Source organism: Halichoeres trimaculatus, unplaced genomic scaffold, assembly GCF_033239565.1.
Source record: "Halichoeres trimaculatus isolate MK-OKI-2021-1 unplaced genomic scaffold, fHalTri1.1 fHalTri1_scaffold_5, whole genome shotgun sequence".
Taxonomy (NCBI): Eukaryota; Metazoa; Chordata; class Actinopteri; order Labriformes; family Labridae; genus Halichoeres; species Halichoeres trimaculatus.
In genome coordinates this window covers 4308827-4326923 of record NW_027437183.1, presented here as the reverse complement: position 1 = coordinate 4326923, position 18097 = coordinate 4308827, and the positions used below count along the sequence as shown (strand labels likewise).

Here is an 18097-nt window from a genome sequence, read left to right as displayed (position 1 = left end):
CGTCCTCCTCACGTTTCCTGTCTCTCCAGCTGACTTCCTGTTGACCTGTCCCTTTTTTTAAGGTTGCCTGGTTCGTTTATTTTTATTTGCAGGAGGAAATGCACAAACCTCTGTGTAAACTGCATTTTTTGGGTAGGACCTGCTTATGTTTTTCTGTTTTTTGGGATTCATGCTAAGTTGTCCTAATCCTCTACCTTCAAACCCAAATCTCAGCAAGAGCGGCTTTTAATCAGTTAAGGACAGCAGCCGTGTGGACAGACATTTAAAGGGCAAAAGGAAAAGAAAAAAGGCAAAAACTGAACACTTTTTTTTCACCAAAGGCGGCAGATTTTCATGTTATGACCAGCAAAGGGGGGTTTGGCTCCAGAGAGGGCACTGGAGCTAGTTTTGGCTCCCAAGAGGGTACATTATCACGCAGTCCTGCATGCTGGCTCTTAAGATAATGCTTAAGCGATTTTTTGGCGCCCAAGAGGGCACTTTTGGGTAGGTTTTTGGCTCAAGAAGTTAGCTAGGTTTTGGCTCCAAAAAGATCAATTTATCACTTGTTTTGGCTCCTGAGGGAACCCATAAGCTAGTTTGTGGCTCCCAAGGAGACACTTGAGCTACTTTTTGACTCACAAGAGGGCACTCAGGCTAGTATTTGGCTCCCAAGGAGGGCACAAAAGCTACTTATAAGCTAGACATATAAGCTAGTGTTTGGCTCCCGAGCGGACACTTAAGAGTGGGTTTTAACTCAAAAAAGGGTACTTTTTCCATCATTCTGGCTCTTAAGAGAAACTTAAGCTAGTTTTTGGCTCTAAGGAGGGCACTTATGCTAGATTTTGGCCCCGAAAAAGGTCCTTAAGCTAATTTTGGGGTCCCAAGAGGGCCTATAAGCTAGTTTTTGGCTCCCAAAGGAAGCACTTGGGCTAGTTTTTGGCTACAAAAAGGGCACTCAAGCTAGTTTTTGGCTCCCAAGAGGACACTCAAGCCAGTTTTTGGCTACAAAGAGGGCACTTTAGCCAGTTTTTTTTCTCCAAAGAGGGAACTTTAGCTTGGGTTTGGCTTTCAAGAAGGCTCTTGAGCTACTGCTCTGCACCCAGGAGGGCACTCAAGCTATTTGTTGGCCCCCAAGAGGTCACTTTTGCACGAGTTTTGGCTCCCAAGGAGCACTTAAGCTAGTTTTTGGCTCCCAAAAAAACATTTAAGCTAGTTTTTGGCTCCAAAGAGGGCACTTAAGCTAGCTTTTAGCTTCCAAGACGCACTTAAGTGTCGGTTTTAGTTCCAAAGAGGGCGCTTATTCTGGGTCTTGGCTCCCAAGGGAATGCTTAAGCTTGTTCTTGGATCCCAAGAGGACACTTAAGCTAGTTCTTCACTCCTAAGAACCAGTTAAGCTAGTTTTTGGCACCCAATGGGGCACTGTAGCTAGTTTTTGGCTTCATGAGGGCACTCAATACAGTTTTTGGCTCTCAAGAGGGCCCTCAAGCCAGTTTTTGGCTCCCAAGAGGGACCATGAGCTAGTTTTAGGACCCAAAGAGTGGACTTCAATGTGGATTTTGGTACCCAAAAAGTCTAGCCTTTTGGCTTCAGAGAAGGCATTGGTTTAGTACAGGTTTTTTTCTCCTAAGATGGAACTTGAGCATGTTTTTTTTTAACAATGAGGCCACAATGCCCCCCCTCTGTGCACACCACTGCAAGATGGACTTTTTTTTCCAAGATGCCCCACGAATCCAGCCTTCAGGCCTTTATCAAAGCTCACAATACAAACATTTGCCAGTTTCAACTTCAGCTATCGAAACAGCTGATTGAAACCTGACAAATATTTAAAGACCAGTATGGATGATAAACAATAAATAACAATATGCAAACAAAATTGGAAAATAAAACTAATCAGTTTGGAAATTACTGGCCTAGTGGCTTTAGGATGACGCCCATATACAGAGGCTTAAGTCAACGAAAATGCACCGATCCCTGGTTTGACCTTAGACCCTGCCCTTTTGCTGCATGTCTTCCGAAAAAACAAAACAAAAAAACTAAATTTGAATTTTTGTTAAGGTTGCCAGGTTTGTTTATTTTCAAGCAGAAATACTAAAGGAAAGTGATTCGTACGGTATTTTTTTCCTGGCTCTTTTTCAGTCAAGAGCTGAACAACAAGAGCTTTAAAATCAAGGTAAGACACTCCTGGTCCTTCTGAGTAATCAAAGATGGGTTTAATCTACCAGAGGATGTCACATGACGCCTTAACTCGTGGTCAGCTCGTGTAGTATCTGTAATAATTACTTTGAAGTGTTTTTCTGACGAGCTCACTCGAGCTGCTGCAGACAAAACCTCCACACAATGAAGTCTACGTCTCAGCGCACTGGATGTATCGATTTCCAGAGACATGAGGGGTTTAAAGTCGCCCTTTGTCGGCCACTTGAAGAGTTGACGCCATTCAGCCGGGTGCCACGCATAGCATAAAGGCAGCCCATTTAGCTTTAAAGCAGGGGCCGCCTCCGCAGCTTTTAACAGCTCAACTTTCAGGAATCTTTCAGGGAATCTTTTCTCCGGCCCAAACCCCAGGTGACCGTGTGTGTCCGACTCTGTGTGTGTGTCCTCTTTGTGTTGGAAGGGCAGCCTGTGTGTCCGAGCGGCAGCAGGTTTGAGGACAGGGTGGAGCCTGAAAGCGACACCGGTCCGGCCTCAGAGGAGCGTGCTGAATCGCTCGCCATCTGTCACCCCCACCGTGGAGCCCTCGCTTCTCATCCTGCGCCTTTAACACACATTCCAACCCCCACCTGAGACATTGAACACCTTTTTACTCACCTGTGAAGCCAGGCTCACATGCACACTCGTAGCCGTTGATCCTGTCGATGCAGGTCCCAGAGTCGCAGGGGTTGCTCTTACAGTCGTCGATGTTGATCTCACAGTTGATCCCTGTCAGAAAACCGTCTTCAGTAACCTTCACAGTCTGAAGAAATGTGTGTGTGTCTCTAAAGATCATGAAGCGTGGGTCACCTGTGGTCCCCTTGGGGCAGCTACACATGTAGGAGTTCTCGCGGTCCTGGCAGGTGCCCCCGTTCCTGCACGGCTGGCTCAGACACTCGTTGATGTTGGTTTCACAGAGGCGGCCCGTGTATCCGGGGTGGCAGTGGCAGCTGAAGGAGGCAAGACCGTCGATGCAGGTCCCGTAGTGACACGGGTCTGAGTAGCACTCGTTGATGTCTGTCTCACAGTGGCGCCCGGAGTAACCTGATAAAAGAGAAGTACGCTTCTTGAAACAAAACAATGTCTGAATCACAGAAACTAAGCCACACTTTATCATCTGTTATTCTATGTAAAGAAAAAAACAAGAGGACCGAACATTGAGCCTTGGGGAACTCCAAAAAATGCTCAAGGATGTTTCAGTCCTCCACATTAAATATTAAAAACAGCTTTTTTTATTTCATTGTGTTTGAAATATTAAAAGTCAGATTCAGTGTTTCAAACATTCACTTAACTTGAAAACATATAGTGCATCAAGTTTGTCACTTAAGCTTCTGTGACATTAAACTAATGTTGCAAAACAATAATTGGGTGAAAGATGTGGTCAGTTGGTGAAACCGATAAACATCACTTGGTGTAACCAATGTTACTCATACAAAATATGAAAATGCGCAAAACATGACTATGGTTATCATTTCATCAGTCTACTACACTGTAAAAAAATAAACTACAAATGATTTTAAACTCACTGACTCAAAAACAGAAAGAAAACATTGATGTTTATAAAAAAAACCCACATCATCAACTTTAGGAATAGAGTATTTTTAATATACTTTAGAATTATATTTATTACACAGTTAGCAGTAGCTCTTTGGCGCCATCTACTGCTGTGGAGGTGTGGAAGACATATTGTACTTCCAACTCACCTAAAATATGAATTTATATTTTAACAAAATCTAGATGTTAAGAGTTTACATAACAATATCTTATCACAGGTCAAAGTATCACGATATATGGCCCTGTCGATATTTTGTTATACCTTTATTAAATACACAGCATAGACACATCTCGAAGCAAGTGTTTACGTCTTATTTTCAGTACAAATGTCTGATATGACTGAATATGAGCCACATTCACCTGAGAAGTCCAGAAAAATGTCTTATTTCAAGATTTTACAAGACAAAAGTGGGGTGAAAAAAGTTTGCTTCTCAAGTTTCTTGGTTGGTATTAAGTCTAAAAAGATAATTATTACTTAAATAAGTTAAAAATACCACAGAAAGGGTGAAAAATACTAAACACAAAAATACCAAAATAAGTCCTAAGCACTTGCTTATTTATGGATATTCATTATTTAATTTTATTTATTTAATTTACCTAAAAAAAAAACAGTAACACAGTCTGTTGTTGTAGGTCCATGGCTCACTTATTTACTGAGCGCTGTTTGTAACTTTATTTTTCTTCCTTTTGCACATATTTCTCACCTTTTCTTATGTAGATTTAACTGCTAACTGCATTTGGTGTTTATTCATATTATTATTTAATATCAGTGACTGATCAGCGCTGCACTTTTTTTATACTCTGTTTATACCTTAATAAAAAGATTTTGGCTTTAAACCTGCTTAAATTTCAGATTTTACAGTGTATTACCAGCACTCTCATTTTCCAATTCTTGTGAAGATCTTGTTTTATGTACTTTTTTTTAGAAAACAGAGTTTTTGATCAGACAGGCAGATTCAAAATCCACTACTGTCACTTTAAATCCATCTTCAATCTGTGGGAAATCAGGATACCCCCTCTTTAAGCAGAATACCCCCTCTTTAAGCTTTGAGAAGTCTTATTTTTGTTTTTTTTTTTGTTTCTGCAAGATTTATGGCTTGGTAAACATCCACAATCCCTTTTTACAAGTGATCTCTAAATTACAGTAACTCTTCGACTATTTGGGCAAGCGAATTCAAGCCTTCCTTAAAGAAAAGAAGATGAGTTTTTGTGTCTGACTTTTTCAAGGCCAAAGTAACAAAAAAGTCCAGGTGACTTGTATGATACTTGGGTATATAATATACCTTCAGTGCACTCGCAGGTGTACTTGTTGGGTCCGTCCGTGCACTTGGCGCCATTTTTGCACGGCGTGCTGGCACACTCATCGATGTCTATCTGGCAAAGGTTCCCAGTGAAGCCTGGAAAAACAACAAGAGGGTGTTACTGTGTGCACGGGGGCATGAAGGAGTGTGTGTGTTTGTGTGTGTAGAGACACTGAGTTCTCACCGTTTCAAACCGGCCCCACTCATAATCCTGAGGCCGTACTATAAGAGCTCTCAACGAATCAGAAATCTGCATGTTAATTAACAACTCTGCAACTCTACAAACTCTATTTTCCCTTTCACTTCTTTTCAGGGGGGTAAAGGGGGAAAGGAGAGAAAGGGGGGAAGAAATGAGTGAAGAATGAAAGTTGCGAGGCCTCCTGACCACAGGGTGAGAGACAAAGGAGAGCCTGTCTGCTCAACGCAACGCCAAACTGAGCCCGTTGCCTCCTTTGTCCCCAGAAACTTTTCCATCACAATGTGCATTCTCCCGTCCTGCTCCCCCCAGCTCCCCGCACCCCTCCACAAGGAACTCGCTTGACCTCTGACCCCTCACTATTCAACCTGCTTGTCATTCAAAATCAGTCAGCAGGCTCCCCCTCTCCTCCTCCTCAGAGTTATTTTCATCTCTGATGTTTCCCCCCTCCACGGTCACATGATGGTACAGTCCGTCCGAAGCCTCATCCTGGGACGTTGTTTGATGAAGAGATAGAGTTTCCCCTCCGCCCCTCCAGGAACACACAGGTGGTTTAAGCTCTAAAAAAACAGACTCAGAAGCAGCTAATCCGGTGAGGAAGTATTTGTGTGTCTGGCTGCCAAACTGATTTCTCCCAGCGGACCTTCCTGAAGCCATTCACCGCTTCTCAGACTCCACTGTGTCCTGCAGCGTTGGAGATTCAAGAAAACTTTGTCCAACAGAGAAAAAGCTCTTATTTCCCTCCCTCGTTGTCTTTTCTATTTTCCTTACGTCCATTCACACAAATCCAGAGTAATAATAGAAAATATCCTTCAGAATTCTGACAGAAAGTACGAATCAGGATCAAGAATTTAAAGAGGGGGTATTGAGTTTTGTTTTCAGTCTTTATTTTGATCTTTTGGAACCCCTTAAAATTAATTCATATGATTTACGGTTCAGAAAAATCTCTTATTTTTCTCTTCTTGATGTTTAAAAAACTCTTACTTCAGCCTCTGTCTGAAACACTTTGTTTTAGCTGCTGTCTCTTTAAGGCTCCCCACTCCACAACCCCCCTTCTCTCTGATTGGCCAGCTCTCTCTCTCTCTGGATGATTGGCCAATACTCTGGATAGTTGAGGCCTGTAACTCTTTGTGTTACTTAATGAAAAGGAGGTACAAAGACACAAAAACTGCACAGGTTTAGTCTGAACATCCAGCTTTGTTACTTTAAATCCACGTTTAAGATATAGGAAAGCTGAGTACCCCCTCTTTAAAGTTTAAGGAAGTCTTTTTTTTTTGTGTGTGTTTCAGGGACATTCTGTAAGTCACATTTAACGCTTTAAAACCAATTGGAGCGTCTGCTCTTGCATTTTACTAGCGCTCTTTAAATTACCGTAACTCCTCAACAATTTGGGCAACAGGAAAATTCAAACGACTCCTTAGAGAAGAAAAACAAGCTTTTAGGGGTGGAATAAATAATTGAGAAAACAATATATCAGGGTTTTTTGTTTGACAATATCAAAATTGTGATTCTTTGTCATAAAAACATTTTTTTTCTTTTCAAATTTAAATTCTTCATTCCAGTCTTTATTCATAAACTGGATTTTAAAAAAGTTACCACTTTTCTCCAGCAGAGGGTGAAATTTTTCTCTCTGACTCACATGATGTGCATTATATGGGAAAATATGGCTCCTGATGTAGTCTGTAGACATTATCATCATCATTTAACTTTCTCCCAATAGTCTGGTGTTAAAAAAAAAAACTAAAAAATCGCGAAAATCGTGAAAATTAAAGAATGGCAATTTAAATTGGATCGGCACTGCAAAAATCTTAATAGAATCGAATCACAAGAATAACATATCGTCCTACAAGCCCTACAAGCTTTACAGTGATATTACATTTACAGGCGATAAATGATGCAAGCTGTTCTCATTACCGTAACTCTTCAACTATTTGGGCAAGAGAAAAAAAATCAAACTGTTCCTGTAAAAAGAGAGAAGGAGTCCTTTTAAGGCCAATATAAAATAGTCTCTTGTTTGATCACTTGTTGAATACTTGGTTGAAGGATTAATGAAAATTTAGCTGCTATGAAAGTTTACAAAAACTGTTTGATGGGTTTGATCTTTTGGTAAAAATTTTGGCGCTTTAGGAAAGCTCCTAGACTTCTGACATGATGTCAAAACTGACGTTATTAGCCTCCTGAAGCCTGAGCTTTTGTCTGGTGTGCAATTTTTATTTCTCTTTGCTATTTAAGAAAATAAAGACTAATTGGTATTGGTTATTAGTTTTATTTTTGAATATTTAAAATTTGGACATAATTTATATCCTTCTCTATTTTACATCGGGAGCTGCCGCAATCTTGTTTTCACTGAAATGGATGTGATGATGTAGTTTCACCAAAACATGATGTGAGCAGTGTCCCTAAATGTGTCCAAAAGATTAATGTTATAAAAAGTGATATTTCAGGGGGCAGAGAAGCAGAGTTGTAATTTTTAGTAGTAGTATTGTGAAGCAATTAAAAAAAAAATCTAATTAATTACAGGATTTGTAATTAATTAATCTGATTAATCACATTTTAATCTCATCTATAGATGGAAATTATATTTTTCAGCAGGGGGGAGGCAGGGTCTGGTGGAGCTTGTCAATCAAAATCCTGTCGGTAAACTACTGTGGGTGAGAGCGGTGTGCACTTTGGATGAGAGCTCAGCAAGGATATGAGGAGAAGATGACAGAGACTTATGACGCTGCAAATCAGAAAAGTTAAGGCAGCTCATGTTCGAACTGAGGATGTGTCGTGATTGTGTGAAAAGACGATAGAGATCACAGACGCAATCAAAAAAAGTACATTTTGTCTATTTTTTGGATCAAAAACAGGAAGAGAAACAAGAAAGAGGAGGGTTCACTCTTCTTAGGTAGTTTTGGAGTTTACATGGTCAGAGAAAACAATATTTGGGTCTTAAAAGATCGTTCAAGATGCATGTTAATTTTTATAACGCATTAATAATAATCATACTAACTTTTTAACAAAGCTGGAGGATTATGAAGTTAGGTGGGTAATACTCTGGATGAATGCTTAAAAAAATGAAAGTTAGGAATTAAGGCGACTAGCACGGGATTTTCTGTTTTCAGGCTGAGAGGAGGTGAAGAAATCTTCAGTTCGTGATGCAAACTGAAGTTCCTTCACGGCTCAGTTACAGTCTTCACCCCTGACGGGAATCAAAGCAGAAACTCTGTGAAAGAATTTCTTACACAGATGCACACATATGCATATCCACACAATAGTTAAAGCTGAAACGCAAGCACACACACGCTCACACACACACACACACAAGGAGCATGGTGCACCCCAGCAGCCAAAGAGGGATTTATCCCCAGACTGCTGGAATCAGACATTTCAATGGCTCACAGTGGGGTTTCCATGGCTATTCCATGTACAGAAATAATAAGAGGGGACCCTCGCCTCGGGCCTGGCTCGCAACGGGGACAAATTTACATCTCAAGCAGGGCGGTTAAGACCCCTTCCCTTCTCGTACCCCTCCCTTCCTGCTTCAACATAACGGTCTGTGCGTCTCCCCCTCCTCACCCTCCTTAAAAACACTCTCACTGCCACCACTTTGTGCTGCTTCCTCACATAACCCTTTCTCACACACACACACACACGTCTGGGAGCTCTTGTGCTCACTCTTGTACCCTGTAAAGCCTCCTCGTTGGGTGTCTCACTCTTTCTTTTCTGACTTTCTTTTCTTTTCTCTCTCAACAGGAGGAATCCCTCCTCGCCTTTGATCCACCCGTCGCTGTTTTTCCCCCCCGAGAAGAAAAAAAATCACTTCCACCTCAATGATCCCGATGAAAGAATGCAAAACAAAAAAGTGATTTGAAGATCGTTCTTGTGCTTTCTTCTTTTTCTCTCTGCAGACTTTCAATAGTTGCATTCCTGCTTTCCTGAACAAAACATCAATACCTCCTGTATAAATAGAGGAACTCAGCGATGGTGAGCTGTCCTCAAATCAGACGAAGCAGCTCCTTAAATCACCGAGAATATCTTTTTTCTGTCGGATCCAAAACTTCTCAAACTTTGTTAAAGAAATAAAAAGTTGTTTCAGAACTTCTAACTTCCCCGAGCCCTTCCCTATAGATTTTCTCCATCTCGACTGCTGCGTTCGTTCGGGGCTACCCGGGCCTGTGTAAGCCTGCCTCAGGGCGGGGATTAGTGCCCGTCCAGAAAAAGGTGTTTGTGTGTGTTTGTGAGAGACGGCGAGGTGCAGAGAAAGGGAGAGATCGACCTCCGTGCCCCCTGGCCCCGCGCCTCCTCCTCTCCCCTCCTCTCCTCCCTCCTCTCCAGCAGTTACAGCAGCCTCACCTGTGGGGCACTGGCAGTGGAAGGCGTTGATCTTGTCGATACACTTGCCGCTGTTCAGGCAGGGGCTGTTGGCGCACTCGTCCGTATCGATCTCGCAGAACTCCCCCTCGTAACCTGGCCAATTAGCGAGGGAGGATGAGGAGGGAGACGGATTGTTAGACAGAGACAGAGAGAAGCATCTGAACACGGCTATAAAAACTCAAACTCTTCATGGTTTTTATCATCAAGGGAGGAGGAGGAGAGAAATTAGCAATGACGCTAATTCATTTCTAAAGACTGACTGATCAGGGCCCACTTTAGATTAGAGACAATCAAAGTCTCAAACCAGCAAGGCTTGCTGCAGTCAGTTTTACAAGTTTCATTCACTCTTTGCTTTCCAATATGTGTGTGGTGACATGTTGTAGTCCATAAACTGCTTTAGAAGTTATTCATCAAGGTACTGAGGATTGCTTGTTTCACAAAACATCTTTCATATTACTGATTTTATGATTGAGGTTTTCTACTGTGCACTCGGAAACACCAAACGCATTTACTCTAAAATCGCCAAACTTTCTCTTTCTCTTTGTTTACCTGATTGACTCACTGATAAAAGCTGTTTATGTATTCTTAAAATAAAATCTCCATTTCTTCTTTTAAAAAATGTTTTTCTTGATCTTCTCTCAGTCACACTGTTACTGCTTGTCAGGTTTATTACTGTTTATGAGTGGTCGACATGCGCAGTTTGAGTCTGTTTGATGGTGTTTTCCAGGAGGTTCCCCTGAATTATGACGTAATCTGCACCTGTGTCTCTTTCATGGTGTAATTAGTTAACTGGCCGATTATTTTCAGTCCTGCATGCGGCTAACGCTGCAGCTAAACAGGCTTTTCCATAACAAAACATAAGGACTAATGGTCCAGTTTGTTTAATGGACGGACATGCATATGGGCCCTGGTAACCAAGGACCAAGGGTGAATTCCAATTCCTCCCTTAAAGTGATACTCCGGGATGGAACAAGTTGGGTCCTATCACAAGGTTTAGGGCAGCAATGACCCCTACAGCAGTGTTTTTGTGCAGCAGAAGCCCAGGGCGCTCGCACCAAACACCCCCTCCCTGCTCCTCTGCCGGTTTCCTCTGCACTCAGACGGGGCCATATTTTACTTGACCAAAAACACAAATAAACGGACTCCCACTGAAAAAATCTGATATCGGTCTGCATTCACGCTGTATTTAGAGAATTTTCAGAGCATTACTTTCACAGAAAAACACCGCTAAATAAGGCTCTAGTTCTCATCGTGTCGTAAAACGGCGCTACCTCCGCTGCAGAGCCACAGCTGGCTACGAGGCGCTCGCCGCTTAGTGTATCAGTCCGCGCGCGTGCGGCGTGCCAGATATAAACAAACGCAGGTAGTCTGCCAGGATGAAGAGACACGATGAGAACTAGAGCCTTATTTAGAGGTGTTTTTGTGTGAAAGTAATGCGCTGAAAATTCTCTAAATAAAGCGTGAATGCAGACCCATATCAGATTTTTTCGGTGGGAGTCCGTTTATTTGTGTTTTTGGTCAAGTAAAATATGGCCCCGTCTGAGTGCAGAGGAAACCAGCAGAGGAGCAGGGAGGGGGTGTTTGGTGCGAGCGCTCTGGGCTTCTGCTGCACAGAAACACTGCTGTAGGGGTAATTTCTGCCCTAAACCTTTGATAGGACCCAACTTATTCCATCCCGGAGTATCACTTTAATGCCTTTGCACACCAATGGCGATGTGAATAGACAGCACAAAATTGGCAAAATTGGGAGAGGACATATTTAATCTCCAGCAAGTCTCCTCCAAACGATATCTTTGTGATCATTTCAATTTGTTGTCGCTGTAGTTTTTACATCTTTTGTCGTAAGGAACCGGGTGCTGGGACACGAACACAATCAATGCTGAATGTTTTAGTGAGTGACATGTCAACAATGAGCATTTTGATCAGATGTGTACTCTTCCAAGCGAAACTAGGGAAATATTGACCTTGGAACGAAAAAATAAAAGCTGCAAATTTGCTCAGTTATAGAACGTTGCTGATGTGAGAGCTTGCATTGAGAACAGAAGGTCCCAGATCAGTCTCCTCTCTCCTCTCTCCTCTCTCCTCCTTATCGCTTTGGGACAGTCTTCAAAATGGCGACTCAGAAATACTTCTAGTGCCACGGAGGAGAGAGGAGAGAGGAGACTGCAGTTTATCGCTATGAGACACACCCTTGGTTTAATAACTCTTTACCAATGGTCTTCTTTGAGCCTGATGAGCAGCCTTCATTGTTGTTTCACTGCCCTCTACTGGTCTGGTGGTGTGCTACAATTACCTTTCTTTTTTCTTCATACATCACTGGCCTAATTTACATAATCTACACTGAAATCCCTTCCATCTTCATGACTTAGATGCCAGAGATCAACCGGTGTTTTGGCTTAAAGAACTACTCAGTTAAATCAATGACTTTGAGCAGATGCATCTTTCTCAAACAGCTTTAGATCATCATAAAATCCTGATCTGGGGAGGAGATTATGACACGTATATTAAACTAAACTAGGATGTATCACCAAGGATGACTTCTGCATTTGTAAACTGGATATCCACTGACACGTTCAGCTGAAGGTCTCTAGTTTACAGGGTCACTCTTTAAACGGGAACACCAGGAACTGACAGAGACACATTCACACTAGGTGTCATCAAAGCTGTCTCTAAATGTCTCACCCGGCATGCAGATGCAGTGAAAGTCTCCGATCTGGTCCAGGCAGGTGGCGTCGTTCTGACAGGGGTATGACATGCACTCGTTGATGTCCACCTCGCAGCGCGGCCCCACAAAACCCTGCTGGCACTTACACTGGAACGACCCCTTGGTGTTGATGCACTTTCCTGCGTGCTCACAGGGGTTGGAGCCTGTTTACAGAGACAAACACAGCACCAGGTTAACCTTAAAGGAACTGGAGGGGAGCGTGCCATAAACGTGACTGTTTGAGCGGCGTTTTACCCAGCGAGCACTCGTTTATGTCCTGGTCACAGGAAGTGCCGATGTATCCTGACGGGCAGGTGCAGAAGTGGTTTCCGCTCACGGGGTTGGTGTCACAGTTGGAGCCTTTCTGACAGGGGTTACTGATGCAGGCGTCGTTCAGCTGGCACAGCAGTCCTACACACACGAAACACAGAGTTAAGACACTGCACCGAACATCCTGCGCTCATGTGTAAAACTAACTAGTGATTCATTTTTGGAGGTGATTCTGATCACCGTCTGGATCCAGGACTCTTTTAAAGGATTCTTTATCATTGTGAGATAGGGCTGTTTTCACCATATGTGTATATAACTCCACCATAAATGGTCGGATTGCTTTGCAAAACAATACAAGACAAGGTCACCATAATTTCTGACAGATGTTAAAGTACGATCCAGATCCTGCCAATATTCTGGTTTTCTAAGATCTGGAATATGAAATATGAACTGGGTCATCATCATTTTCAACACTGTCAGGAAACAAATTTTTGTACAAACCTGCAACTAACACCAAATTGTAGCAGACAGTCTGATGAAAGGGAGTATAACATTAAAGTGGTACTAAAGTGTTGGTGACAATCACAATATGCTTGGTGGAGGTCTGCGCGCTGAGTGCTTGGTGAAATCTTGTTTTTCTCACTTCAAATCCACTATTTTTCTTTCCACTCCTTCTTTCTTCTCTTATTTTGTGGTTTGTCCCCTCTTTAACCTCCCTTTTCCTCTCATTGATGAAGTATCACTTCTTTGTTTTTAACCAGCTGTCCTGCATTAATGGTTGAGGCTCAGGATGTGTTTGCGTACTGTTAGTGTGAGGGAGAGGATTAACCTGAAGTCCAAACCAAAACCCTTCACCTTGCCATAATTTTAACACTTACCCGTAAGTCAACATGTTGGTTATTTTTAAATAAACAAAAAGTAATGAAGTCTGTCTTCAGTAGGTTATTTCTCTGCAGTAACGATGCTTCTTGGTGATAAATCTTAAATCATTGGAAATCATTTATTTTTGATCCATGTACACTGCCAAAAAACTGAAATCTTATCAAGTGTTTTTGTCTTATTTAGAGTAAAAATTGTCTTTTTATACTTGATATGAGCCACATTCAGCTTATCAGTCCAGAAAAATGTCTTGTTTCAAGTAATTTAAAGACTAAAATTATGTCTGAATTACTTGTAACAAGTAAAAAAATCTGCCAATGGAACAACAAACATTTGCTAGAAAATTTGCTTAAAAGTAGAATACTGTATTAATAAAAGTAACTTTTCTCTTGGTCCACTCTCAGATTTTGTTTTTACTTCTTACAAATAATTCAGACCTTTTTTTAGGGGTGGGTACCGATTTAGGTACTTTTGTAGGTACCGACTGAATTCTGTACCGGGTACAGATTCACATGAAATCGAAAGGTACCATGTTTTTAGGTTCCCTAATCTCTTCTTTATGACTGTTAGGAGGTGGAAGAGAAGGTGATTTTCCATGCTGGACATGAACACAGCATTGCAAGGTTATATAATGAAGAATAAATATGTGAAATTGAAAAAAATATATATTTCATTGTTACACAAATTGATATTTTTCCCCACAAAAACACAAAAAAGTAACGAAAATTGGTACCGTTGAGTACTGGTACCAACTGCCAAGTACCAGGCATCGGTATCGTTTCAAATGTAAAAGGTGCCCATCCCTACCTTTTTTTGACTCTAAATAACTTGAAATAAGACATTTTTTCTGGACTGGTCAGGTGAATGTGGCTCATATTAAGTCTAAAAAGACATTTCTACTGAAGACTAGAGAAAAACACTTGATAAGATTTCAGTTTTTGCAGTGTAACCATGACTTTACAAGCTGAACTACACTGCAAAAAACTTCAGTCTTATCAAGTGATTTTGTCTTATTTCAGCAGAAAATGTCTTTTTTGACTTAATTTGAGCCAAATTCACCTGACCAGTCCAGAAAAATGTCTTTTTTTAAAGTTATTTAAAGACAGAAACAAGGTCTGAATTGTTTGTAACAAGTAAAAAAACTCTGCCAATGGAACAACAGAAAAGTTGTATCGAGCCATTTTTCTAGTTTCAAGCAAATTTTCAAGCAAATTTTTCCTGTTCAACGGCAGATTTTTTTACTTGTTGTAGGCAATTCAGACCTTTTTTCCACTGATATGCTAGAAAACAGCTAAAACACAGATTTTGGTTTTTAAAAAACGTTTCCCGTCACATGACATCATCTACTTCCTGCTTCTTCCAGCGGAAGACATGATGGATGCAAATAGTCCTGAAAAAAGTCAATTTTCATAAATTTCTCAAGATTTTCCCTTGAATGTATTTATAATTATTTAATCATTCAAGTCTCTAGAGTAATAAAAAATCAAAAAATCGTACCTGGGATAAATGTTTCTTTGTTCACGGGCTTATTTCTGTGAGTGGCAACCAAAGTTGCCGGTGGGCACATCACTAGTCGCTAACTAAAGGAAAACACTGCCTGAAGGATTGATCATAATTTACTTATTAGGTGTAAATTCTACAGCTACCACCCCTAACCCCCACCACCCCCCAAACCACTTTTTTTATTCATTATGACTACACTATTATTATTTTGTTGTAACTTTATTAGTATTATAATTATTATTATTTCTTATATCTAATCCTAAAATAACTTGAAGTTATTATTTATTTATTTACTTATTTTTATTTCTATTTTTTTATATTTTTTTATATATATTTAATTTATTTATTTTTTGTCTATCTGTCTGTTATGCATTGATTTGTCTTGTTTTGATTTTAACTGTATATCTGCTGTATCTGTCCTTATATCAGTGTACTGTAAAAACACTACTGCAAGATGTAGTTAATTTTTTACTTTCGCTTCGCACTTTAAAAGTTCAATAAAAATGTGTTTGAAAAAAAATAAAAATAAAATAACTTGAAGCGAAACATTTTTCTGAACTGATAAGTTGAATGTGACTCATATCGAGTATAACAAGACATTTTTTTCTTAAAATAAGACAAAAACACTTGATATGAGTTCATTTTTTTGCAGTGTAGGCACAGTAAGCCTGAAGTGAACACAAAGGTTGAGCTTTGTTTTACAGATTAGAGCCTGAACTTGTATTTTTTGAATAAAAAAGTTCAGTTTTAGTTTTGATTTTGCGTTCCTCTCAAGCGTTGGCTGCTCACCTGTTCGTCCTTTGGGGCACTCGCAGTAGAAAGAAGCCACTCGATCGTGACAGGTGGATCCCTGATGGCACGCGGCGCTGGCGCAGTCATCGATGTTCTCGCTGCAGTCGTCGCCCGTCCAGCCGTTCACACACACGCACTGGTAGCTCCCGTAAGTGTTGTGGCAGGTGCCGCCGTTCTGGCAGGCGTTGGGCATCAGCTGACACTCGTCGACATCCTCTGTGCAGAGCTGACCTGATGGAGAAGCAGAGAAAGAAGAATTAAAGATGAGATTGTAAATAAAGAGGTGATACCTTTTGAAGTGTGACACCAACCTGTGAATTCAGGTTTGCACTGGCAGTTGTAGGTGTTCACTCCGTCCACGCACGTCCCTCCGTTCTGGCACTCGTGACCGGGACAGTCGTCGATGTTTTGGTTGCAGTTTTTTCCCGTGAAACCTGAAACAAACACGCAAACATGAGTTTAGCTCTGAGTTTGTGTCGCTTTCCTTCATCGTGCTGTTTCAGTTGCTCCAGGTTTGAACAAAGGGAGTGAAACTCTTCAGTTAATGTGGTCAACTGTCATCTTCCTCCCGGCGGAGCGGCAGCTGTGCCCTCTTAAAGTGTCTGGCAACCTCACCTCAACCGCTGGACCGAGCGTGTGGCATGTTGGGTAATTTACAGGGAAAACCTAAACCAGTGTGTCTAATTTTTGCTTCTGGGAATCCTTGCTGCACGTTTTACTCGCTACACTCTCCCACCCAGATTCAAGCACAGAAACACCCACAAACAGATCCTTTCACCTCTCGAGGAACATTTTTATGACATGTTGGTACGAGAAGCTGCCAAACAATTTCATGACGTGATCTCTGGACGTGGAGTAAAAACAAAAACAAGTCCGAGTCTGTGCGGAGGTGATGGGGTTTCAGGGAGGACCGCAGTCCCAAACAAGCTTTGCTACACTCTGCAATGTGAAGAGGATGTTGTCCTTTGACCATTTCCTTATGATAAGCCCCAATGCCTTCCTGCTCGGCCTTGTTCACACACTGTGCACTCACAGATATGTACGCACACACACATACAAAGGACACAACGTGAGCAGGAAGAGCCCTACCTTTAATGACATCACCATTTAAAGAGCAAGAAGGAGGAAAACAACGCTAAAATACAACTTTAGAGGGGTAAATTTAGAAATTAATGAATTAAAATGACTTCAAACATTAATTTTTGCATCTTTTCCCTAACACAAAAACTTTTTTTTCCTTTTGTTACTGGTGTAAAAGTAACTTAGTAAAGGCTGGATGGACTTATCAAAGTTGGCTATTAAAGATGAACTCACAGCTAGCATGAGCTAAAATGCTACTTGTGCTAGTTTCATGATCCTTTCTAAACTCTCAGTTTGCTTTTTTAACTGTCTGTAGTCATCACAGGGCTGTGAAGTTAAGCTTGTGACGTGATGACTAACACGCTATCTAGCCAAGTAAACTGCGCAAGTCAGTCAATCACAATAAATTAATGTTCTTTTCTCTTATAAACACTAAACTTGTTACCTCTGCTGTGGTGTTTTTACTTTTTTTGCTCCTGTGTGTCCAGAGATCCTACATGTAACGATGTTTGCATTGTTTGCACACGAGATTTCAGCTGCTAGCAGCCTGTAGCATGTTGATGCTAACTGGTGCTAGGCCAGATGTTTCCCCACAAGGTGAGAAGAAGGCGGTGAGGACTAGGGATGGGTACCGAATTAGGTACTTTTATAGGTACCGACCGAATTCTGTCAATAGTACCGAGTACAGATTCACATAAATTCAAAAGGTACCATATTTAGGTACCCGTATTCATCCTTTGACTGTGAGGGAGTGGAAAATTAGGTGATTTTCCATGCTGGACATGAACACAGCATTGCAAGGTTATATATTGAAGAATAAATATGTGAAATCAGGTGTGAGCTAAGAAGTGACGACATGGACCTGTCCTTCCATCCATCGTTATTGGGAACGTAAGATCTATCTCCAATAAAATGGACAAGCTAGCTGTGCTAACCCAGCAACAAAGGGAATACCAGAGGGCAGAGTAGCATCATGCTATTCACAGAGATGGCTAACGGTGCTAGGAGGTGGAGGCTGACTGGAGAATGATGGACAAGCTGTCATCTCAGATGGACTTGCTTTTTTTTCTAGTTGACACTTTTTCTATCATCTATTATTTTAATCTTGTTTTTTTCGCACTACATACTCTCTTTTATTGCTGCTGTGCCTCTAAATTTCCCTTTGGGGATTCATAAAGTACATTCTATTTTATTCTACTGTATTCTACTCTATTCTATATTGTCAAAGGCCCTCACCTTTTAGATGCTAGATAGAAACTGAGTTAACAAAGTTCGATGGTTGTCGGGTTTTGA

General features: G+C 41.2%; 1 protein-coding gene across 2 annotated transcripts in view; it reads right to left on the bottom strand.

Annotated features, from left to right (window-relative positions):
• The window catches only part of notch1b (notch receptor 1b), a 61069-nt gene that overhangs the window by 24082 nt on the left and 18890 nt on the right, over positions 1 to 18097 (bottom strand). For both annotated transcript variants that reach the window (XM_074669919.1, XM_074669920.1), the window contains exons 5-12: positions 16036 to 16158; positions 15722 to 15955; positions 12536 to 12691; positions 12259 to 12444; positions 9556 to 9669; positions 5004 to 5117; positions 2977 to 3210; positions 2785 to 2895 (exon numbers count right to left, since the gene is read on the bottom strand). In XM_074669919.1, the coding sequence (XP_074526020.1) occupies positions 2785 to 2895; positions 2977 to 3210; positions 5004 to 5117; positions 9556 to 9669; positions 12259 to 12444; positions 12536 to 12691; positions 15722 to 15955; positions 16036 to 16158 (1272 nt within the window). The remainder of the gene's footprint in view (positions 1 to 2784; positions 2896 to 2976; positions 3211 to 5003; positions 5118 to 9555; positions 9670 to 12258; positions 12445 to 12535; positions 12692 to 15721; positions 15956 to 16035; positions 16159 to 18097) is intronic.